The sequence below is a fragment of the Lactuca serriola genome, chromosome 2, assembly GCF_051521515.1.
Source record: "Lactuca serriola cultivar US96UC23 chromosome 2, Lser_US96UC23_V15, whole genome shotgun sequence".
Lineage (NCBI taxonomy): Eukaryota > Viridiplantae > Streptophyta > Magnoliopsida > Asterales > Asteraceae > Lactuca > Lactuca serriola.
This window is the reverse complement of record NC_136409.1, coordinates 228161174-228186784: the sequence shown is the minus strand read 5'-3', so window position 1 is coordinate 228186784 and position 25611 is coordinate 228161174. Positions and strand designations below refer to the sequence as shown.

Sequence of the window (25611 nt, the reverse complement as noted above, 5' to 3'; positions counted from 1 at the left end):
ATATATATATATATATATATATATATATATATATATATATATATATATATATATATAAGGGTCTCTCTCTCTCATCTTTATTTTGTTCTCGTCCTCACATTGAAATGCAAAAAAGCCAAACCACCATTAAAATGTAGAAAAAAGGAACCCCAACAGTGTACACTCTTTTCTTCCCTTAATCTCTTTCTCCTCTTAACATATTAGTTAAGAACAAAAACTTTAATTATCAATTAAAGAAAGAATCATCAATATTACTGTCACATATATGAGATTCGTTTTTCCTTCTCTTTATTCCCATCCCCATCTTCATCAAGATCGTCTCCGACAGCCAAAAGGGACACCCTCGTCTTCAACATCCACCATTGCCTCGTCTTCATCATCCACTAAACCCAAATCCAAAGCAATCATCGATTCCAAAATCAAAACCAAAGTCAAAATTCAAAATCAAACAGGAGGAATTGACCACTTGTTTATGAAATAGAAATCTAAATCAAATGCGGGATTTCTAAAACAGTCATCAATCTCTATAACATATCGATTTCATAAAATGATTTTTGATTTCAATACCTTGATTAATGTCATCGATGATGGTGGTCACTCTGATTCACAGTGGGTTGATGGTGGTCTTTATCGTTCAAGGACTTTTCTTGATGGAGATGTTGTAGTGACATACGAGGAGAGGTGGTCTCGAGGAAGAAACAACAAAGTTGTGGGTTTTTATGTCAACGATGTGGATGACCGGTGGTGAAGAAGAGTCCTCCAAGTCCAAAGAGGTGAAAAAAGGGGATGAGGGCGTTGGGCCCTATTCTGATCATCCAACAAATCCGAAAGGAAGGGGCAAGGCAAATCGAAGATAGAACAACAACAGGTAGGGAGTTTGGGTTGTTATGAAGTCGACGATAAGCACAAGGAAAATGGGAGGGGGTTGTTGCCCTCTTGACTGCCGGAAAATTCCATCTCTGATGGAGGTTTTCTCGATTAAAATTGAAGAAGAAGAAGAAAGGAGGCAACAACAGCAAGTATCGGTGGTTGTTTGGCTTGCTTGTCATCGAGAAAGAAGAAAGAAACATGGCTGGAACATAGGGTAGCAGCCTCCGTTTTTTGCTTGGGTTTTCCCGAGAGAGAGAGAGAGAGAGAGAGAGAGAGAGAGAGAGAGGACCTTTAATTAAATAATTATATTTATTTTATTTTATTTTAAAATAAGGCAAAACATCATAAATGGTCCCTATGGTAGTGAAATGACATAAATGTCCTTCACTTAACGGCCAAAAGCTAATGGAGTTTGCGAAAAGACCATTTGTTAAAAGTTTTGAAACCACAAGGACCATCTGTAAGGTTTTTATAAATTAGGGACTAAACTTTAGATTTTCGAAAACCACAGGGACCATTTTTGAAGTTTTGTCTTGTTTATTTAAAGAAAATATAAGTTAGCTTTGGGTGTTTGTATTGGTTATGATTTTAATAAATAATTATTGAAAGTTATCTATGTCTAATTATTTTTCAAATATGTGATTGCGTTAGTATGTTATGTAAAATTGATTTATAATGATGGTTTTAGTGAATAATGATATAAAATTAAACTACAAACTAACCTACCCTTGACCATCTGCTATTTCAAGAAAAAAAATCTTAAAAAAAACTTTTTATACATACACCTTATTTTTGGGCCATGTGTCAAATGAAATCGTATGTAAGCTTAATCAACTGCGATTTCTTTGCTTATATTTTTGAAAAATGTTAACTTTTATTGCTATTTACTAAAAGAGAAATTAAATATCCTCCTACCGTTTGTTCCTACCAATCCTCCTACCCATTTAAGAGATAATATGTGTCATATTACAATCCTAAAATATCATTAAATTTCATTAAATGTTACACATATCACCATTTTATTGGATAGGATGATATGTAGGAACAAAAAGTATGAAGATATTTAATTTCTCGCTAAACACTACAAAGATAGCCCAATGCTCTTGGTCCAAGACTTTATCATTTTGTTAGGCCTTTAGGATAAAGCATTCTAAGGTGTCATAACTCTTGAGACTTAAAATTATTGGACTAATGTGCGAGTGTGGTGACATTTTGATCTTTTTCACCAAAGACCTTGAAGCCTTTGAAGATTATATTTGTAAAAGAATTCACCACTACAAAGTATCAATAGACGAGTCCTTAGGATATAACATTGGAAACCTTTGTAATTTGAGAACTCATTGTATAGATAAAACTTGGACATTTCTTGTTAAAAGTCATTGATTATATGAAATCATTCATCCTTAAAACGTTAAATTCATGTGTGAGATTCATGATTGTTTTGGAATTCATACCAACTTTCCTCCTCCGTCCCACAAGCGGCCCAACAATTGAACAAAAAAGCCTTCTTTGTTTTGGCGTCATTTATTATCACAATGGCATCATCTGCTGAATACAATTATTTTTGCTTTTTCCTTTTTGGAAATCTTTTATCATTCATTTTAAAGGTGTATTTTTGTGATGAATTTCTACCATTTCATAGAACAAATGTCATCGATACAAGCAACTACAGGAATCCAAATCCCATTTCAGCTTAAATTTTACTACAGCATTCACAACTAAAGAACTCCAAAAACTACAACAAATGAAAACCTCTAAGACTTCCCTTAAAAATAAAAAGTTAGTCTGACTACTTTCTAAATTGCATCTAACGAAACAAGAAGCAACAAGTTAGCATAACGGATTACCAAGTTCTTGTACAACTTCCTCAACACTCGGCCTCTGCTCAGGCAATTCATGTGTACACATCAACGCGATTTTAGCAAACTTAGCAGCTTCATGCTCACAGAATCTTCCATGGAGATTCGGGTCAATAAAGTCAATGAAAGTGCACGATTCAGCAGCAAACCTAGCTGCACTAGCAAACTTACGTTTACCAGAGATAATCTGGAAAACAAGAACCCCAAATGCATAAATATCACTCTTTTGAGTGAATCTCCCTGTGGTGGCGTATTCAGGAGCTAAGTATCCCATTGCAGCACTTGCTTTGAGTGATGAGAAAACCGTGTCTTTTGTCAGAAGCTGATGAACACCTGAATCAGACAATAATGGCTTGAATCGTTGGTCTAGCAACACGTTTTTTACTGATATGTTTTGGTGAACAAGTGCTGGTTTGTTTAGTTTACTCCCGTGTAAATACTCTATACCTGTAAAAGTAAAAGTAAATTTATTATATACAAAATCCAAAAGAAAAGGTGAAAAGGGAAACTAAGATATTTACCTTTGGCAATACCGTTGATGATGGAAGCACGAGTAGACCATTCAAGAACATGAGAATCATCCTTCATGTCAAGATACCTTAACAAGTTTCCATTAGGCACAAAATCATAAATAAGAAAACACTCCCCACGTCCTTTTGAACAACAAAAACCTCTCAACCTCACTAAATTCTCATGTCTCAATGAAGTCAAAACATTCAGCCCTTTCAAAAACTCGACTTCTTCAGATTTACAGCTACTTTTTATGATACTCTTTATAGCGACAACAGTTCCATCTCTCAACATTCCTTTATGAATGGCTGAAAACACACTTTTTCCTAACAAATTTCCAGGAGCGAAATACTGTGTGGCTGACTCTATCTCCTCTAAATTGAACCGAAAACTTCGGATCACTTCTTGGGAGACCCCACCGAATCGGCGACCCTCGGCTAATGGGTCCCACCCGTTTGAATACTCGAGGTTGATTAGTGGGGACCCGTTTTTTCGACATATCTCCTTCGACTTCAATTGATCGATGCATATATCGGTTGGGTCTAACCCGTTGCCATGTTTTTGTTCTTTGTTTAGATAATATGAAGCTGCTAAGAAACCTATGACTGATAATCCCACGATTGCTACGATTACTCCAACAATAATGGAAGCTTGTGGGGTCTTTGAGGAATTTGAGCAACGTGTGTCGCTACAGTTTAATTTCAAATTAGCGGTTTCTGGGATGTTTTTTGTTGGGACGCCGTTTGGGTTTGACAGATCCAAAGCACTGCAAGCTTTCAAGGTTGTGAACTCGACTCCACATAATCCCAGGTTGTTTGAATATTGAAATCCTCCGGATAATCTCTTCAAAGCTTTGAAAACAAAACCAAGAAAATTTGTTAATTAGGGCTTGAATAATCAGTTTCTTGAAACCGTAGACAGTTAATTTTGACCAGAGAGAAAAGTACCTATTGGAACATTGCCGGAAAGGGTGTTGTTTCTCACATCTAAAACTTGAAGCATTGGAGCATCGGCTAATCTTGTAGGTATCGAACCAAAGAGACGATTGAAACTTAAATCGAGCCTTGTTAATAGAGCTAAATCGCCTAGACTTGCAGGTAATGCGCCGCTAAGGTGGTTAGATTGCAGAGAAAGAACAGTGAGTTTTTTTAGCGATCCGAGTTGAGTTGGTATGCTTCCGCTAAATTGGTTGCAGCAGAGCTGTAATACTGCATATCAAAAAGTTTGAATGAGAGAACATTTAGAAACAATGGCATGTGGAAAAGAACCCTAGTTTCACATTTACGAAAGGGTAAAAAGCTTTTAGGAAACTAAATAAGTTGATACTTTCGATTTCGGATTCATGGAGAATGCTCGGAAAGTAAAACATACATACTCTACAAAAAACTGAACAGCATGCAAAGAGAAAACCGATAATAAAACGTATGTTTGTCAAGATCTGTTAGTATGCGGTTTTCAAGATTCAGATTTGGGTCAAAGCCTCATCTTTTTTATGGAAAAATACAACTTACCTTGTAAACTCTCCATGTTTCCAAGTTCAACAGGAATGCTGCCAGAGAGATTATTGACATTGAGATACAAATCACTGAGCTCAGTTAAGTTAGAAATCTCCGAAGGAAAATCTCCTGACAAAGAGTTGTAATGCAAGAAGAGACCAGTCAAGTGTTTGAGCTCAGAAAACGCCGGCGAGAGCTTGCCGGAGAGACCTTTCCCCTGTAAGGAAATATTAGCGACTTGACCATTTTCATTGCACGCAATGCCCTCGAAGTCGCATGGGTTTCCCAATACAGTCCAGGAGCCCAAATGTGTATTGTGTGGGTCTAGACTGGCCTTGATGTCCATTAGAGCTCTCAGCTCTGCATTTCCACAAACAGGTGGTGTACACAATGTGGTGAAGAACAGAGAGAGCAACAAAAGAAACGATGAAACACCCATGTCTTTCCTTCTCTCTCTAGAATGTTTTCTTCAGGTAAAGATAAATGGTTGGGATGGTAAGGATTTTGTTCTTTGCTATGTTATGGACATGTCTTTCTCTCTCTTTGTAACTGGTTTCTCTCGCCTCGGAGTGTGGTTTCAGCACGAGCCATGGGTTTTGTTGGAATTTTCTTTTTGAATCTGTCTCTCTCTCTCTCTCTCTCTCTCTCTCACAGATCTTTGTGGATGAAGATGTAGACGAGGATGGTGCAGTGTTCCCTTGTCTAGACCAGCTGGCAAGTCAAGATTGGAGGGGGGAGTCCACGAGATGGAAGTAGGGGGCATATGGAGTTTATTTCGCGTCCGTCCGATCATATTACTTTATTGCATGTGTATATTTATTATGGTGCACCACCGCTGTATGTTAGACCCCCTCCTCAGGTTAGAGTTAGACAACGACTGCACAGATAGTGATTGGACTGTAAAGAAATTTGAAAAGGGTAGTAAAAGGAAAAGACAAGGAAAATTGCTTTTATTAACTTTTCTATATATTTGGTAATTCGTCTTTTCATAATTTCCAAAAATACAATAACTATATGTTATATTATTTATTATAACGAAATTATACATTTATTACTTAAAATAATGACTACATTGCTACACTTAATTTTTTTAATTTATTCTTAGTTTTAGTAATAAGTAATTTTTCGATAATATCTCTTCTTGTAATAATAACAAAAAGGTGAAAAACCCCAGAAACTCATATATTGTCGTATCAAGGTACCTGTTGTACTTCTCAATCAGGCAAAATGATATATTGTAACTGTATAAACTATTATAATAGAAATTCATATTCAAATTACACAATATTTTTATTTTTTTTCATATATATAAGAATTATTTGTGTTAAAATCAGATGTAACTATTACAATTTACCACGCTCTTGCTTAACAGGCACCAAATGTGAGAATTCAGTTTGCATTGTGAACGACTGAAGGTGTAATCTTCCATTAGGTTGGATTTTATGTGTTTCGTAATTGATTGATATAAAATGTATAGTATTAAATATGTTGATAAAATACTAAAGAAACTTAAATTAAAAAAAAAACAAAAGAAAAAAACAAAAAAACAAGAAAATGATTGGAATGTGATTTAATGAACATTCTAGGAGGAAATAAAATGATTGGTATATATTTGGTGGTAAATTGGGGGGATAAAATGGTGCAAGTATTTTTGGGTAAATGTAGGCATTAATGGTTTCTTTGATTCCCATATCGAGGTACCACCGTCTGATTAAATCTCATAGACACTGGTCCAAAGTCAGTTGGTCCCGCTTTTGTATCTTTTATATTGATTTATAAGATTTATACAAAATCTTAAATGTAGGAAATGGGCAATCACTTATTTCCGATACCAAAAGGCTTCGAGTCCAAGGGTATCAGCTGGTGTCTTTGTTCTTTGAGATTGAGGATTCAAGTCTCGTCGTGCACATCGGTGGAATTAAGTGGTATTTTAGAAGTGGATTTTATATATTTATATTTATCGGTTCAAAAAAAACTTATTTCCAATATTGATATTATTTGGCTATGGAGTGTATAAAATACATTACTTTTGTAATTAATAATCACATCTTTAGTATTTCTCTATCACTTAACTATTTGATATACATGTCATATGGCATGGTCACATACTCACATCATCATCCACTCTCCGCCACACTCTCCGCCACAGAAGAAAGAGAGAGAACATACTTACATCATCATTTGCTCTTCGCCACAAAAGAGAGGGGGAAAAAGAAGAAATGGTGTGGCATAATGTGACCGAGATCCTGAGGACATGCCTAACCACGTCAACAAGACAACATAGGGGTGAGCATTTAGATCGGACCGGCCCTTGGACTTTACGAGTTTTGCAAAAATTGGTGAAACTTGTACCAAACATGTTGAGACTTACGAGGTTCAGGTCTAAGTTCAATTCCTGATTCTTGGATGTAAGGTGAGCATTTAGATCAAACCGGATCGGCTCTTGGAACGGACCGGTTTTGCAGAAATTAATGGACCATGGACCGAACATGTTGAGGTTTACCAAGTCTAGGTCTAGGTCCAGTCTAATGCGGAGTTCCAAATGCTCACCCTTAAGACACCATGTCGTTAATTCAACATCATGTCTAAAGGGTGGTGTTTACAACATGAAAAGGATTGATATCATCCATGTTTGCCATGTATACCGTAGATCCTTATTAGGCTATTCACCACTTCACACTCCAAAATAATTTACATCTCATAATTTCATTGTTAAATACTAATAATCTTAAAGAAAATAAAACCATTTCATTAATAAAATATAAAATAAAAAAATAGAAATTAAAATATACATAAAAATCAGAAGGAAAAAAAATTGTATATTATTGTCGGCATCGGCATAGAAAATTTTAATAAACTCTAGTAAATGAAGGTTTTTTTTGTCCCTTGTCACACTCTCATTAAATTTGTCAAATGTCATTTTATAGTTATTTTGAATTAATTTTTTTTTTCTACAAGTCATTTCATAAGTTTTTCTATTTTATTAAATTCAACAAAATATTTTAATGTTATAATTGCAATAAATGGATATCAATTTCATTAATGAACTTATATTTTAATTTCAAAATTCCCAAACTTATAGCTTATTAGTTTCTTTCGTATATTTATTTAAATTATTTGTTTGAATTTAAAAGATAAACAACATTTTCATTATAATAATTTATTATTTATCTTATTTTTGTTATAAATTTAAAGTTCTCAAATATTTACACTTTTATATTTAACTTTTTTTTTTAAATTAACTCTTTTAATACATGGATCTCACAACTAGTGTTATATATATATATATATATATATATATATATATATATATATATATATATATATGTTCCGTCAAATCTTGTTGGATAAACTCTCGAAAATTATTATCCACTTCCAGGTGCAAATTTATAATATAGAGAAAGTGTGTTATGCAGATTATACATATAAATAAATCGACATTTTTCTTCTATTGCTATATTGTGTAATATGATACAAACATACATTACCCATGCTTATATTTTCTAGATCACATGCTCGTGACATGGTTTTCGTTATGTGCCATCTCTTTTTAAAGACTTTAAACGCACGTTCAACATTCTTCTGTGCCACTCTTAAGTTTTTTTTAACAGTCAACCATATGTTAGAAGAAAACATCGCTAGCAAGGAACTAGAGAAATACAAAAAATTACAAATTGTTTAAAGGATGATGCAGCAACCAATTCATTTAAAGCTACACTTTCTATATTTATTACTAAACAAAGGAAAAGAAAATTCCCAAATAGAATCAAACATGGTACGAAAATAAAATTGTTATGTGTTGCTTCTTGAGTTGTTTTGAACAATTTTGGTTTTCGTCTGGTGGACATTGGTATGTGTAACGACCCAAAATTTCACATCCAAAAATTTCATTTATAAAACATTACATAAAAAACATTAACAATTAAAACATTGTTTGGTTGAACCACTTCACATCGAAAACCAAATTGAAAACCACAACATTTGATCAACCAAAATATCAGAGTATCAATCCCAGAATAAACTCATAACTGCGGAAACGAGAGAGTGTGTGTGACATGCTGCTACCGCGCCGGCTCCTTTCCCCTAACTGAGGGGGTACCTGAAACCAAAACTGAAAACCGTAAGCACGAAGCTTAGTGAGTTCCCCCATAATACCTCATACCATGCAAGCATATAACAAACAACGTTCAGCTAGGAGTTACGGGCCTCGCCCACACTCGGGAAGATACGGGCCCTGCCCACACTTCGCTAGCCGGGAGATACGGGCCTCGCCCACACTTGTGAAGATACGGGCCCTGCCCACACTTCGCTAGTCGGGAGATACGGGCCTCGCCCACACTCCACTCTCGGAGAGATACGGGCCCTGCCCACACTCAACCGCTAACCCATAATATACAAGTATCACACAGACAACAAGTATAAGCAACTCTATCATATTGGCTCATATATCATACTTGACTAAACCCAGAGATACGGGCTCGGCCCACACTCTAGTACTAACATCTCATCTACACGGGTCGGCCTTGGTGCCCTAGACCCGTTCCTACTGGAAAGGGAACTCACCTTGAAATAACTGCTGGTTTGTGTGGGAATTGATCACCTACTGCTGTTGTTGCTGCTCCGGAAATCCTCCGGCTGTAATTCCCACAACATACTCAATCAAACACTGCTAACTGTCCTTTGGGTAAAATGACCATTTTACCCCTAATCATGTCATAAGTCAAAATCAGAGTCAGCTTTCAGTTGACCCGACTCGCCGAGTTGGCTCTCCAACTCGCCGAGTCCCTATCCAATCGATTGTCCTGGATCCCGTCCCTACTCGTCGAGTTAGGCGTTGACTCGACCAGTTCTTCTTCTAAACTGAGGTTCAAGTCCTTCATCCTACTCGCCAAGTTGTATGAACAACTCACCGAGTTCATCTTCATCCGATGAGCACTTATGCTAAGACTCGCCGAGTTGTATGAACAGCTCGCCGAGTTCATCTTCATCCGAAGAACACTTATGTTGCGACTCGCCGAGTTGTATGAACAACTTGCCGAGTCTGTTCTTGATCTAAGGAAATTGCCTTGAACTCGCCGAGTCAGGGCATTCACTCGCCGAGTTCCTCCATGGATGAGTTCAGCTTCCGACTCACTGAGTCATACCCCGTGACTCACTGCTCACACTCGACACTACGAAAAGGGGACAAACTCGGAGACACGCGAACCGACTCGCCGAGTCAGATGAACGACTCACCGAGTCGTTACCATGCAATTACTATATGGTCGATTCTGCTTTAATCCAGCTCATGCCATACATAGATCCGTGATCCTGGGGCTTGATTAACACGTAAAGTTTCCAACTTTACGTGTAAATAGACAACCATGAGGGTTTTAAGGTCCAAAATGCACCAAAAGGGGTAGATCTAGGGCTTTCATGCAATATGGTTCCAAAAAGACAGTAGATCTGAGCTCCTGAAGCTCAACCATGCCTAGATCTAAAGGTCAATCAGCTTATTACAAACCCTCAAACATACACAAGCTTGGAAATGGTTCAAAGAGGACTTTAATGGAGCTATAAGGGACAATAAGCTTAAAAACAGAGGGGAAACGAGCTATACCTCAGGGGAAACGTTGGAATGACACAGAGATACTTGGCCTCCTTCTCCTCTTCTTGATTCACTCTTCTTTCTCCTCAAAAACCTCAAGAACACCACAAAAAACACTTCAAACTCACAAGGAAACAAGGCTTGAAAGAGGTAAAGGGCTCTGAGGGTGAATGGGGGCGAGATTGGGGGCGGAATGAGAGTTTAAATAGGATACAAACCCTTGAAACTTAGGGTTTCATCCAACAGCGGTGACTCGCCGAGTACAGGATATGGACTCACCGAGTCGCCAACTTAAACATGTCCTGGGTCCCGTCTCTACTCGGCGAGTCGGACCTATGACTCGCCGAGTCCAAGGCTAAAAATGGAAAATACTCAATTAAGATTTACGTACCAGGAACCAGGTGCTACAAATCTCCCCCACTTATTTTAGACTTCGTCCTCGAAGTCTGCTGCTCGATCCTGAAACAGCTCGGGGTAATGCTCCATCATCTCTTCCACCGGCTCCCAAGTCCACTCCGAACCCTTGCGGTGCTGCCATTGCACCTTCACTAGCTCCACCTTCTTGTTCCTCAAGTCCTTCGACTTCCTGTCGAGGATTGCGACTGGGCGCTCAATGTAATTCAGGCTGTCGTCAACCTGTATATCCTCTAACGACACTACCGCTGAGTCGTCCACTAGGCACTTCCACAGCTTAGAAACATGGAAAGTGTTGTGGATCTGGCTGAGCTCAGCTGGCAGATCCAGCCTATACGACACCTTGCCCACCCGGGCTACAACCCTGAACGGCCCAATAAACCTCGGGCCCAACTTGCCTCGCTTCCTGAATCGAATGACGCCCTTCCAAGGCAACACCTTCAGGAGAACCATATCCCCAACCCGGAACTCCAGGTCGGATCGGCGTTTGTCGGCGTAACTTTTCTGCTGACTCTGAGCAGTCTGGAGCCTGCTCCGAACCTGCTGGATCCTCTCGGTCGTCTTGAGCACCACTTCGGTGCTCCCCATGATTCTCTGGCCTACTTCACCCCAGCATATCAGGGTCCTGCACCTGCGACCGTACAACATCTCGAATGGGGGACGGTCAATACTCGCGTGGTAGCTGTTGTTGTAGGAGAACTCAGCCAAGGGAAGGTAGGTATCCCAGCTACCACCGAAGTCTAACACGCACGCCCGCAACATATCCTCCAAGGTCTAGATGGTCCGCTCGCTCTGACCATCCGTCTACGGGTGAAAGGCGGTGCTAAAATGCAAACGAGTGCCCAACTCGTCATGAAATCTCTTCCAAAATCTGGAAGTAAAACGCACATCCCTGTCCGATATAACCGATACAGGCACCCCGTGCCGCGCCACGATCTCCCTGATATAAATGTCGGCCAATTTCTCGGCCGATATGCTCTCCTGGATCGGGATAAAGTGAGCACTCTTGGTCAATCGATCCACGATGATCCAAATCGAATCCACTCCACGCGCGGTCCTAGGAAGCTTCGTGATAAAATCCATCGTGATATCTTCCCATTTCCACAGTGGAATATCCAACGGCTGCATCTTGCCATGCGGTCTCTGATGTTCGGCCTTGACCTTCCTGCAGGTCAAGCACCGCTCAACGTACCATGCCACATCCCGCTTCATGCAGGGCCACCAATAATCTAGACGAAGATCCCTATACATCTTCGTCGCCCTGGGATGAATAGAGACCCGAGACTTGTGCGCCTCCTCCATCAAAATCTGGCGCACGCCTCTGTGATACGGCACCCACACCCTACGGTGTAGTGTCAATAGTCCTTGGCTATTGTAATCAAAGGAGGAAACCTGACCCACCACATGCTCGCTCTTCCGATGCTCCTCCTTGATAGCCTCCTGTTGAGCCTCCCGAATTCGCTCCAACAGGGGAGTCACCACGGTCATCCTCATGCAAACGTCCCTGATCGGCGCCGCCTTGCGGCTAAGCTCATCGGCCACCACATTGGGCTTCCCTGGGTGGTAGAGGATCTCGCAATCATAATCCTTTACCACGTCCAACCACCGACGCTGCCTCATGTTCAGATTCGGCTGATCAATGAGGTACCTCAAACTCTTGTGGTCCGTGTAAATGGTACATCGAACCCCGTAGAGGTAATGTCGCCAAATCTTGAGGGCAAAAACCACCGCCCCCAACTCCAAATCATGCATCGGGTAGTTCGCCTCGTGAGGCTTGAGCTGCCTCGAAGCGTAGGCAATGACATGCCCCCTCTACATCAGTACCACACCCAACCCTGAAATGGACGCGTCACAATAAACCACAAAATCCTCTACGCCCTCTGGCAGGGCTAAGATCGGCGCCTCGCACAATCTCTGTCTCAGTGTCTCAAATGCAGCCTGCTGCTCGGGTCCCCACCGAAAGACCACGACTTTCTTCGTCAGCCGCGTCAGGGGTACGGCTATCTTGGAGAAATCCTGAATAAATCTCCAATAGTAGCTTGCTAATCCCAGGAAACTCCGAATCTCGGATGGAGACTTCGGAACCTCCCATCTCATCACGGCCTCGACCTTGGCCGGATCGACCAGAATCCCGTTCTGGTTGACAAGGTGTCCGAGAAATTGCACCTCGCGCAACCAAAACTCACACTTGGAGAACTTGGCATACAAGCTCTCCCTCCTCAGGGTCTCCAACACCTCTCTCAGATACACCTCATGCTCCTCTTGAGTCTTGGAATAAACCAAGATATCATCGATAAAGACTATCACAGACCGATCCAGCATCGGTCTGCATACGCGGTTCATGAGGTTCATGAACGCGGCAGGTGCATTGGTGAGCCCAAACGGCATCACCACAAACTCATAGTGGCCATAGCGCGTCCGAAACGCGGTCTTCTGCGTATCCTCCTCCCTGAACCTCATCTGATGGTATCCCGAACGCAAATCGATCTTGGAAAACCAAGACGCTCCCTGAAGCTGGTCAAAGAGATCATCAATCCTCGGGAGTGGGTAACGGTTCTTCACCGTTACCTTATTCAGCTCCTGATAGTCTATGCACATCCGGTGCGACCCATCCTTCTTCTTCACAAACAGGATCGGGGCTCCCCAGGGTGAACTACTCGGACAAATAAATCCCTTGTCTAGCAGCTCCTGCAGCTGCGTAGACAACTCCTGCATCTCGGGAGGAGCCAACCGATACAGTGCCTTGGCTATCGGAGCCGCACCAGGAACGAGGTTGATCCTGAACTCCACCTGTCGCTCCGGAGGTATCCCAGGAAGCTCCTCTGGGAAAACATCTGCAAAATCTCACACCACCGGAACCTCGCTCACTGTCGCCTTACCCTCCTCCCGGGTATCCATCACGTACGCGACATATCCTGCGCATCCCTGCTGAAGGTACCGTCTAGCCCTCGCTGCTGAACAGACTGAGGGTCCACACTGTGGCCTCTCACCATGAATCACTAACTCTCCCCCACCTGGGGTCCGGACTCGCACTAGCTGCTGCGTGCAATCTATCACCGCCCCATTAGGGCTCAACCAATCCATGCATATAATCACCTTGTTCCCACACAGCGGAATGGGAACCAGGTCTACTAAGTAGCGCTCCTCAAACAGACGCAATACGCAATCCCGAAACACCATCGTTGCTCGCAACGATCGATCATCAGCAATCTCTACCTCCAAAGGGCAATCCAACATGCCCGAAGACTCAGGAAACTTCTTGCTAAGCGCAAGGGACACAAATGATCGGGATGCACCCGAATCGAATAACACCTGAACTGGGATACCGTTCACATGGAAGGATCCTAAAACATATATACATATACCGAGCACATATCAATAACATAACATCATAAAAATAAAAATAGATGGAAAGAATCCTACCCGTCACCACATCGGGTGCAGCGCGTGCCTCCTCGGCGGTCAGCTGAAATGCCCGACTCTTCACCACTGGAGCCTCTGCCTTGCCTTGCCGGCCATCCGTGATCCGCAGGGTCGCTGGAGCTGGCGCCTTTACTGGCGCTGAAACTGTCAACTGTGGGCAATTGGCCTTCTTGTGGCCCCTCTGGTTGCAATGGAAACACAGCAACTCAGATGTCTAGCTCCTTTCCCCTAGCTGAGGGGGTACCTGAAACCAAATATACAAGTATCACACAGTATCACACAGACAACAAGTATAAGCAACTCTATCATATTGGCTCATATATCATACTTGACTAAACCTAGAGATACGGGCTCGGCCCACACTCTAGTACTAACATCTCGTCTACACGGGTTGGCCTTGGTGCCCTAGACCCGTTCCTACTGGAAAGGGAACTCACCTTGAAATAACTGCTGGTCTGTGTGGGAATTGATCACCTACTGCTGTTGCTGCTGCTCCGTAAATCCTTCGGCTGTAATTCCCACAACATACTCAATCAAACACTGCTAACTGTCCTTTGGGTAAAATGACCATTTTACCCCTAATCATGTCATAAGTCAAACTTAGAGTCAACTTTCAGTTGACCCGACTCGCCGAGTCCCTATCCAATCGATTGTCCTGGATCCCGTCCCTACTCGTCGAGTTAGGCGTTGACTCGATGAGTTCTTCTTCTAAACTGAGGTTCAAGTCCTTCATCCTACTTGCCGAGTTGTATGAACAACTCGCCGAGTTCATCTTCATCCGATGAACACTTATGCTAAGACTCGCCGAGTTGTATGAACAGCTCACCGAGTTCATCTTCATCCGAAGAACACTTATGCTGCGACTCGCCGAGTTGTATGAACAACTTGCCGAGTCTGTTCTTGATCTAAGGGCATTGCCTTGAACTCGCCGAGTCAGGGCATTCACTCGCCGAGTTCCTCCATGGATGAGTTCAGCTTCCGACTCACTGAGTCACACCCCGTGACTCACTGCTCACACTCGACACTACGAAAAGGGGACAAACTCGGAGACTCGCGAACCGACTCGCCGAGTCAGATGAACGACTCGCCGAGTCGTTACCATGCAATTACTATATGGTCGATTCTGCTTGAATCCAGCTCATGCCATACATAAATCCGTGATCCTGGGGCTTGATTAACACGTAAAGTTTCCAACTTTACGTGTAAATAGACAACCATGAGGGTTTTAAGGTCCAAAATGCACCAAAAGGGGTAGATCTAGGGCTTTCATGCAATATGGTTCCAAAAAGACAGTAGATCTGAGCTCCTGGAGCTCAACCATGCCTAGATCTAAAGGTCAATCAGCTTATTACAAACCCTCAAACATACACAAGCTTGTAAATGGTTCAAAGAGGACTTTAATGGAGCTATAAGGGACAATAAGCTTAAAAACAGAGGGGAAACGAGCTATACCTCAGGGGAAACGTTGGAATGACACAGAGATGCTTGGCCTCCTTCTCCTCTTCTTGATTCACTCTTCTTTCTCCTCAAAAACCTCAAGAACACCACAAAAACACTTCAAACTCACAAGGAAACAAGGCTTGAAAGAGGTAAAGGGCTCTGAGGGTGAATGGGGGCGAGATTGGGGGTGGAATGAGAGTTTAAATAGGATACAAACCCTTGAAACTTAGGGTTTCATCCAACAGCGGTGACTCGCCGAGTACAGGATATGGACTCGCCGAGTCGCCAACTTAAACATGTCCTGGGTCCCGTCTCTACTCGGCGAGTCGGACCTATGACTCGCCAAGTCCAAGGCTAAAAATGGAAAATACTCAATTAAGATTTACATACCAGGAACCAGGAGCTACAGTATGACTTAACGAACGTATCATATCCAAGATATAATCCAACATTATGGTAATACACATACTTGTAATATGTTACATTCACAACAAACGGAACGTCTAAGTGTTTTACATACTATAATATTTAGCGTGAAATAAACACATCCAAGACATCGTTCTGAAATAGTTTTTCATACTCCGGGCCAAATTACTTGTTCCATATTTGTTGTGTGTGTTTGTGTTTGTCCGAAGGAGAAAAAATAGTAGTATACTCAAAACTAACATATATTTGTGGGTTTTTTGTTAGATATGGAGACTTATCGTTAGATATTGAATTTAAAAGGCTGATATTTTTTGGTGGGCCAAATTTTCTAGGGTTTGTTTTTGTTTTTCAGTCGAGCTTGACACTTTAAATGTTTGGGTCAAATCTTGTCGTTTATGTACTTATGAACGGTTGTATCTATAACATTGTAGTAGAACAAGCATGTGTGGAATAAAATCTCTCTCTCTCTCTATCTATCTATCTCTCTAGTTCAACAGTGGACGTAGTCTATCACAAGATAATGCGAACCACTTAAATCCTTGTGTTCTGTGTATTTTGATTTTGTTTATGATTTCTCGTATTTCTCATATCCATTTTCGTTTATTGTTGTTCTTTACCTATGGCCATGATTTTGGACAGAGCTATGGCTGAAGACGGGAAGGTGAAGATCAATAAATTTGAAGGTCATGATTTTGGATTCTGGAAGATGCGGATTGAGGATTACTTATATCATAAGAAATTACATTTACCGTTATCTAAATAGAAACCTGAGAAGGTGGATTTGACATAATGGAACATGTTGGACCGACAGACCCTTGGCGTTGTTAGATTATCAATGGCGAAGAATGTCACTTACAACATCGTCAAAGAGAAGACCATGTTTGGATTGATAAATATGTTGTCCAACATGTATGAAAATGCATCCACAGCAAAGAAAGTTTTCCTAATCACACAATTAGTAAACACGAAGATGAAGGAATGAGCATCTGTCACATACCACGTCAACGAGTTCAACTTGATAATATCCAGGTTAGGATATGTTGAGATAAAATTCAAAGACGAAGTCCAGACTTTATTATTATTATCTTCATGGCCTGAAAGTTGGGCTGGAATAGTTACTGTAGTCAGTAGTTCTTCAGGAACTATGAAACTCACATTCGAAAGCATCATAGATTTCATTCTTGGCGAAAATGTTCAAAGAAGGAATGCAGGTGAAGTTTCCTCTAATTTACTCAATACAGAAGAGAGGGGCATAAAACAAAAACAGTTGTGGATACGGAAGAAAAATATCAAAGTCAAGGAAGATGGGACAATCAAGAAGCATAAAAAAAATTGTCTGCTGGAACTGTAATGAAATTGGACATTTCAGAAATAAATGTCCTAAACCTCCTGTAGATAATGGGAAGAAGGATATGGATATGGCTGAAGACTATGATGATGCACTGATTTGTTGTGTACAAAATTCAGTCGAGTCTTGGGTGATGGATTCAGGAGCATTGTTTCTCACTTGCCATAACAAATAAATCATGAGAAATTTACAACGGTACTGTTTGTCTCGCAGATGGTAAAATTCTGAAGATCACTGGTATTAGAGATGTAGCTTTAAAAACTTCAATGAGTACTCCTTGGATTTTGAAGGATGTGAAATACATTCCTGATCTGAAGAAAATGTTGAGCTTAGTGGGACAGTTGTATGAAGAAAGATATGATGTAAAGTTCAGAAAAGGTAAACGAAAGGTTATTAAACAGGACTTGGTCATTGCTCAAGGAAAAAAGAAGGGAACTCTATATATGGTGGAGTTGATCTCAAGAGAAGCAAATGCAACCATTTGGGATAAGAAGTCCTCTACTTTATGGCACCAAATACATGGCCATATGAGTGAGAAGGGAATAAAGATGCTTGCTTCAAAGGGCAGATTCTCACAACTGAAGAATGTAATAGTCGACTTCTACGAACCATGCGTAATCGGTAAACAAAAAAGAGTTAATTTTGTAAAGACTGGTCAGCCACCAAAATCAGAGAAGCTTGAGTTGATACATTCTGATGTCTTCGGTCCGACATCAGTTTCACCGACCGGAGGTTCTCGGTATTATGTTACCTTTATTGATGATGCTACAAGAAAGGTATTATTTTACTTTCTGAAAAATAAATCTAACGTTTTCTCTATTATTTTTAAAGATTCAAAGCTACAATGCAGAACAAGACAAATCTAAAGATAAAATGTTTGAAGTCACATAATGGGATGAATATAACAACAAGGAGTTTACAGATTACTGTGCGGAACACGGAATCATAAGGTTGAAGATTGTGCCAGAAACACCTTAGCAACCAGTGTTGCGGAGAGGGTGAACAGAACACTAAACGAGAGAGCTAAAAGCATGAGATTACATGCATGGATGCCAAAAATGTTTTGGGCAGACGCAGTGAGCACAACTGCTTACCTTATAAATCGTGGACCCTCAGCCCTCGTTGGGTTTAAAATTCCAGAAGATGAATGGCAGAAAAGGGAAGTATCTCTATCTTACCTTAAAGTATTTGGTTTTAATGATTATTTCAAGGTTAACGACGTGGAAAAAGACAAACTTGAAGGCAAAGCTAAGAAGTGTATCTTTATCGGATATGGGCTGGATGATATGGGTTATAGATGTTGGGATAACCAAACCATGAAAGTGATCAGGAGAAGAGATGTCACCTTTAATGAAGATACCATATATAAAGATGATCTGGCTACAGCTCCAAGCAAAATCAAACAAAGTTAGAAGGCGATGTTTGAAGAATTGACAGATGATGATGTTTTTCAACGTGAAATAGGTGAAGGATCAGAAAATGATGGGAGTGATGAAGAGATAGTAAATACTGAAGTCAGTGGGAGTTCTGAAGAAGATAGAGACTCAAAACCCAAAATCCCAAATCATTCAGAATACAAAGCCCCAAACCAGATAGGTGTTGAAAATCCTAGTCTCAGAAGATCGACAAGAGATCGGAGACCCACTAGCAAATATTCTCCATTGGTTAATTACATGTTACTAAGAGATAATGGAGAGATAGAGTCTTGTCCTGAGGTGCTAAAACAGAAAGACTCTATAAAATGGAAGTAAGCCATGAAAAAGGAGTTGGATTCACTTAACAAAAACCAAACCTGGTCCTTGGTTAGATTACGAACAGGAAAGAGAGCTTTGCAAAATAAATGGGTGTTCAAAATCAAGGATAAAGATGATGGCAGCAAGAGGTATAAATCCAAACTAGTTGTAAAGGGTTTCCAACAGAAGGGGGGGTGACTACAATGAAATCTTCTAGCCAGTTGTGAAGATGACTATTATTCGACTGGTCTTGAGTATTATAGATGCTGAAAATTTACATTTGGAACAGTTAGATGTTAAGACTGAATTCTTATATGGTGACCTTGAGGAAGATATTTACATGTATCGTCTATAAGGTTTCTTGGTGAATGGTAAGGATAATCTGGTGTGTAAACTGAAGAAGAGTTTATATGGAATGAAACAAGCCCCAAGGGAGTGGTATTTTAAATTTGACACCTTCATGTAGAAAAATGGGTACAAGAGATGTAAGATGGACCATTTCTATTATCTAAAGAAGTTCAGGTCCTCTTACATTACTGTTTTATTATATGTTGGTTGTTGGATCATACATACAGGAAATCAACTGACTGAAGCAGCAACTCTCTAAAGAGTTCGTGATGAAGGACTTGAGAGATGCCAAACAAATTCTTGGGATGAGCATAGTTAGAGACAGAGTTGTTGGAACTGTGAAGCTTTGACAGCATAAGTATATCAGAAAGATTTTAGAAAAGTTGAACGTGACTGATGCAAAGCCAAGAAGTACACCTTTGGGAAGTCAAATAAAACTTTCCAAGAAATAGTCCCTAAAGACGGATGAAGACAGAGAAGAAATGGCCAAAATCTCGTACGCATCAGCAGTTGGCAACTTGATGTATGTTATAGTGTGCACCAGACCGGACAGTGCACATGCAGTGGGAGTCGTGAGCAGATTTATGTCAAATCCGGGTAAAGAGCATTAGGAATGGGTCAAGTGGATGCAATATTACTTAAAAGGTACTTATGAAGTCGCTTTATGTTTCAGCAAAAATAAAGTGGCATTAGAAGGATTCGTCGATGCCAATTATGGGGGATGTGCAGATTCGGGAAAAAGCACTATTAGGTATGTTTTCACTGTTAGAGGTACAACAATGAGTTGGATGTCTATACTTCACAAAAGTGTTGCCCTTTCAACTACAAAGGCAGAATATATAACCATTGCAGAAGCAAGCAAAAGTTGATATGGTTGAAGATTTTCTGTCGAAACTGGGAATAAAACAAGAAGACTGTGTTCTCCACTGTGACAATCACAGTGCCATACATCTCACAAAAAATCTGGCGTTTCACATCCAAACGAAACACATAAAGATGCTGCATCATTTCATACGAGAACTGATAATTGATGGTATAGTAAATCTAAAGAAAATCCTTGGTACGAAGAATCCAACTGATATGTTTACTAAGGTGGTACCAATTGATAAGTTGAAGTTTTGCATGGCTTCAATTGTGCTTCCAGAAAGTTGAAGATGAGGTGGGGACTAGAGAGAGATACGAGTGTTATAGAGGATACAAACTTGGTTGGCAGTTGAATGATGATCAAGCCTGCAAGTGGGAGATTGTTAGATATGGAGACTTATCATTAGATCTAGAATTTTAAAGACTGATATTTTTTTTGGTGGGCCAACTTATATAGGGCTTATTTTTGTTTCTCAGTCGGGATTCGCCCTTTAGATGTTTAGACCAAATCTTGTCGTTTATATACTTATAAATGGTTTTATCTGTAACATTGTAGCAGAAAAATGTATGTGGAATAATCTCTCTCTCTCTCTCTCTCTCTCTCTCTCTCCCTGGTTCGATAGTATACGTAGCCTCTCGCAAGATAGTGCTAACCACTTAAAACCTTGTGTTTTGTGTGCTTCGATTTCGTTTATGATTTCTCGTATTTCTCAGATCTTTCTTTGATTGTCATTGTTCTTTACCTAACAGTTTTCTGTTAAAACGGACGAGCAATACCCAAGAATGAGTCTAAAAAGGTCACGAGAGAAAATCTAAAAAAAATCATGTCAAAGGTTGCTTTCGTTGATTCCCCGTACATTTAGACTTGGTTTAGGGTGCATAATACGACTATAAAAGTTGCATATTATGCAGGAGGAGTATCTATTACGAAAGGCATAGGGTACCAAGTATACTAGCCTCAAGTAACCAAATACATTTAGACCAAATGCGCTTACATAAAATATTATATATAATTATAGTTTAGGCTTTAATTTTAGAGAATGTTAGGGCATGCAGTGTATTTCATTATGGTTTTTGGTTTTGGGTTTATGTTTCATATTGTAGTATATTTGTTTATATGTTAATGAAATATTTCATTATTTATTTTTGTTGTTATATGTTTTCCTAATTAAAAGATTAGTATGCATTGTTTTTATTTATGTTGCATATAATGTATTTGCTTATATGTTATTGTATTGCATTTGGTTATGTCACTCTGAAATGATCTTAACAAAATGTAGTGTCAGAAGAATAGACTTCGATTTACCACAATCACAAAGCATTACATATCTTACTTTTGAATTATTTAGTCTGGAATCTGAAAATGTACTGCTGGATGGCGTGTTCTAGATTAAGTAGTTCCGAAATTGGTTGTTACTAAAATAAAAAACAATTCTGCAATGACAAGTTCGAAATCCGATGAACACATGCAAATTTCATCATTCTAAAGTCGATACTCATTTCTAAAAGGAAAAATGACACATTATCCCAACAATGTTTTTGGAATTTGTCGAATTAGTCCCTAAAGTTTTTTTGGTGTTTTATGAGGGTGTAAAGTTAATTTTTCCAGGTATAAAAAGTCATTCTGAACATTCTGAAGGGGTAACCCGGTTACCCATTGCCATATAGAGATTGGGGGTGGACCCACAAGTTGTAGCTTAAAGCCTTCTTCATACCTCCAAGGGACCCCCAAAAAATCCACTAGAATTTGATGAATCAGGAAACTTATTTTCTGAACCATAACACTTCATTAAAGCACTCTATTTATTTTCTACACTCCCCGATGGAGCCCTACAATTGATCCTCGTTTGATCGTTTTTAATCTTGTTGAAACAACTGCTTTCAATTTCTCGAATCCATCTTATAACTTATCTGTGATCTTGCTCCGGCTGCTCTCCGTCAAATAAATGTACTCCATTCTTTGTATCCATATGATCCGCCCACATGTAATTCCTTATGTTTAGATTTGTTGATGATGTTTGATCGATGTAATTTCCTTCCTTTTTTTTAAATGGATTATCTTAGGGTTTGACTACTCATGGAAACAATGAAGATTTGTATTGCATAATACTTGTTAGTTGTTTTGTTTATATATCTGTAGAGTAGATGATGATTTTTAACTTCTCGGTTTGTGATAGTTAAACCTCTTTGATTTAACCGACGAATATTGTTCTTAGTTGGTACTTGTGTTTGATCCAATGGAGCCCTACAGTTGATGATCATAAGTTCACAACACAAGAAAATTTAAAATTAACATCTCAATCATAATCCGTGAAAATATCATAGGCTTTACATCAAAAGAAACCATACAAATTCAAGAAATCAACAAAGATTCGGAAGAAAACACATACAAAAGGGATGAGATGGAGATGATTGTGGTTGAGATGGACGAGGAAGTTCACGGTTGACATGATGAGGGCGTCAAAAAATTGATGTGAGATGGCGGAGTTGATGCAATCATCGACTTCCCCTATGTTTCTGCAATCATCATTTGTTGGTGAGAGTGTATTAATCGACGACCTAGTGGTCATTATCTGACAATGTAGTGAGAAGAAGATGTCTTCAATCCAAGAGACATAAAAAATAATCGAAACACAAACAATTCTACTGGAATAATTAAATCCAAGGAAATTCGTGAAGGTTTTAAAAAACAATATGATGAAATAGCTTGGGTGGAGAAAAGCAAAAGTGGGGTGGAGAGGAAACATAATCATGGGTGGGTTTATTTGGAAATTTCTTTAATTTTTTATACAAAAAATCACATCATCATGTGACTTGGTTGGTTAAAAAATCCAAATTGTTACATGGCATACATAAACTGGTTGTATTAGGTTAGATGACGAAATGAATAGGTCAATATCTATTTTGTTCCCCCATAAAGCATCAGAAAAAAGTTTAGGGACTGATTAGACAAATCTCAAAAACATTGTAGGGCTAATGTGTCATTTTCCCTTTCTAAAACAAGTATATGAGTTGCATTTTTTTGTCTCTTTGGAAGCCTTTGTTGAGGATTAATGATTTTGATGAAAATGTCATCACTACAGATTTCACATAAAAATTTAGAATGACCCATTTCCTTCGTGATGGCTAACCTAGGACAAAGTGGTCATTTTCCCAAAACATAAAAAATTGATTATTTTTGTTAAACACATCATTATGATGGTTTGCTAAATCAATATCCTTAAATTTAATAAATACCCAACCCGATCTGATACCCGAATAAAAAGATTGCAATTTAGTTCGGTTTATAAGTCAAATAATAAACAGTAAAAACTCGATAAACCGAACTAATCTATCTAAAACCCAAAAATGAAAATCATACAATACCTAATTAGGGGTTACAATCTTGTCATCTTTAGGTTTGTGTATTCGCGGGTGAGAAAAGGTGACTCCAGTCGATACCCATATAACTAATGTGTTATACGGTTCAACATTAACCCATATAAGCCAAATGCATACACCACCTACCAAAACCTGTTTAAATATATGTGTTCGCAGATCATAATCAAGTTTGTGGGTCAGCATGGTGTAAGAGCATGTATAAATCAACCTCGATCAGTTAACACATTTCATATTATTTATAAAGTTAATTGAATTTATTCTCAATCAATAAAGCTTATATTTATAAGAAATAAGAAAAGTTTATTGATAGAATATCTTATATTAAATAATACTATATTATGGCAACGTGGAGACGTGAAATGTGGAAAATATTAGGATTTATGGCACCGTCGATATAAAACATGACAAATGACAAGACTAAGAGTTCAAAACTTATGGGTTAATGTGTAAAAAGGTTGTTTTAGCGCTACACAAATTTATCGCATCACATATTCAAGAATAAAAATATGTTTTTTAACCTAATATAAGTAAACAGGTTGGTAGGTCGTCTCGTGAACCTATATACCAAATCGAACACGAGTCGTTACTATATGACTTAGTGAGCCAACTCGCCAATGACTTGTATAATTTTGGGGTCAATTGAAACCCCTTTATTTACATGTCATGTTGAGAATTAACATTCCTACCTTTAATTGAAATTGATCAAAACCATGTATTTAAAACTCCTACTAAAGTTCATCAAGTGACGGACAATACGAATGTTTACATGTTTATTGGTCCCTAATGTTCGCATGCTTATTGCCTATGGACGGTACATCATTAGTAAAAAAAATCCTTTGTCCCCCCTTTGATTAGCGTAATTATATGTTGGTACAAGAAGAAAATAAGAAGTTAATTATTAAGGTCGATTTCAAAAGGAATATGATTCTCTAAGCTGAGAGTACTTAGACTATGTGATGGTGGAGCTCGACTTTAGAGAGAAATAGAGTTGTTGGATAAGTGCTCGACTTTAATGGAAGTCTTAACTCTATGTTTTCTTTGCACAGAGGTCTCCATCAAGGCGATCCACTATCGTCTTTCTTGTTCATTATGGCGATGGAGGGTCTTCATATTGTTATGAACACATCAGTCGAGGCTAGATTGTTGAAAGGTGCTTTAGTGGGTAATCCAGTAACGAGAACGTGACATTTCTTTTATTCAGATGACATGGTATTAGTCTCGTATCGGTGTAAACAAGATACGAAGAACAATATATGTGTCATGAATAGTTTTTACTTGTCATTAAGGTTGAAGTTAAACATTAATAAGTCCTATTATTTTTTTGGTGGGGGTAGATAACTTTGAAGTTTCAGATATGGTCATGACTCTTGGATGCTCCACAGGAGTATAGCCTATAAAGTACCTGGGTTTGCCTATTGGTTGTAATATGCTACTTAAAATCAACTAGAACATAGCGGTAGAGAGATTCAAGGAGCGATTGACAAGTTGGAATGTAAAATTGCTTTCAGTTAGGGGGCATTTAATGCTTATAATGTAACAATTCTGAGATTTCTATCATCAACTGCCACTATAGATTAGCATCGGCAAAAGATAATAATAATAATAATAGAGTTTTTCATATTACGAGAAAAATATGATCAGATATACTATAATTTTTAAGTAAGAAAAAGATTAATAGAGTAAAAAATGAGTGACCAAAGAGTTATACCACTTTTAATAATGGTTATGGTACTTGGAAAGTGCACAACAAAGTGGTCTCAAGGATATAAACTTTGTAAAAATCTAACTCAGATCGGAGGAGTTATGATTTTATAAAGAAATAAAAATCAACTGCATTAACAACGCTATTAACGTTAAAATGGTATAAAGAAATCGGTTGTGTTTAAGCTAACTTCACTAAAAGGAAAATCAT

The 25611-nt window shown here is 39.1% G+C and overlaps 1 protein-coding gene across 1 annotated transcript; it reads right to left on the bottom strand.

Annotated features, from left to right (window-relative positions):
- Positions 1–2482: 2482 nt before the first annotated feature.
- On the bottom strand, positions 2483–5433 carry LOC145088778 (Leucine-rich repeat protein kinase family protein). The gene is made up of 4 exons (XM_079027179.1): positions 4751–5433; positions 4187–4447; positions 3251–4090; positions 2483–3176 (listed from the first exon to the last, which is right to left on the bottom strand). The coding sequence occupies exons 1-4, from the start codon at positions 5172–5174 to the stop codon at positions 2701–2703; spliced, it is 2001 nt and encodes a 666-aa protein (XP_078883305.1). The 5' UTR covers positions 5175–5433; the 3' UTR covers positions 2483–2700.
- Positions 5434–25611: the final 20178 nt, after the last annotated feature.

Coding starts and splice junctions, on each gene's coding strand:
- LOC145088778 (XM_079027179.1), bottom strand. CDS start 5,174: ATGGGTGTTTCATCGTTTCTTTTGTTGCTCTCTCTGTTCTTCACCACA. Junction 4,448..4,750: donor AAACATGGAGAGTTTACAAG/GTAAGTTGTATT, acceptor TTTGATATGCAG/TATTACAGCTCTGCTGCAAC. Junction 4,091..4,186: donor TTCCGGCAATGTTCCAATAG/GTACTTTTCTCT, acceptor TTGTTTTCAAAG/CTTTGAAGAGATTATCCGGA.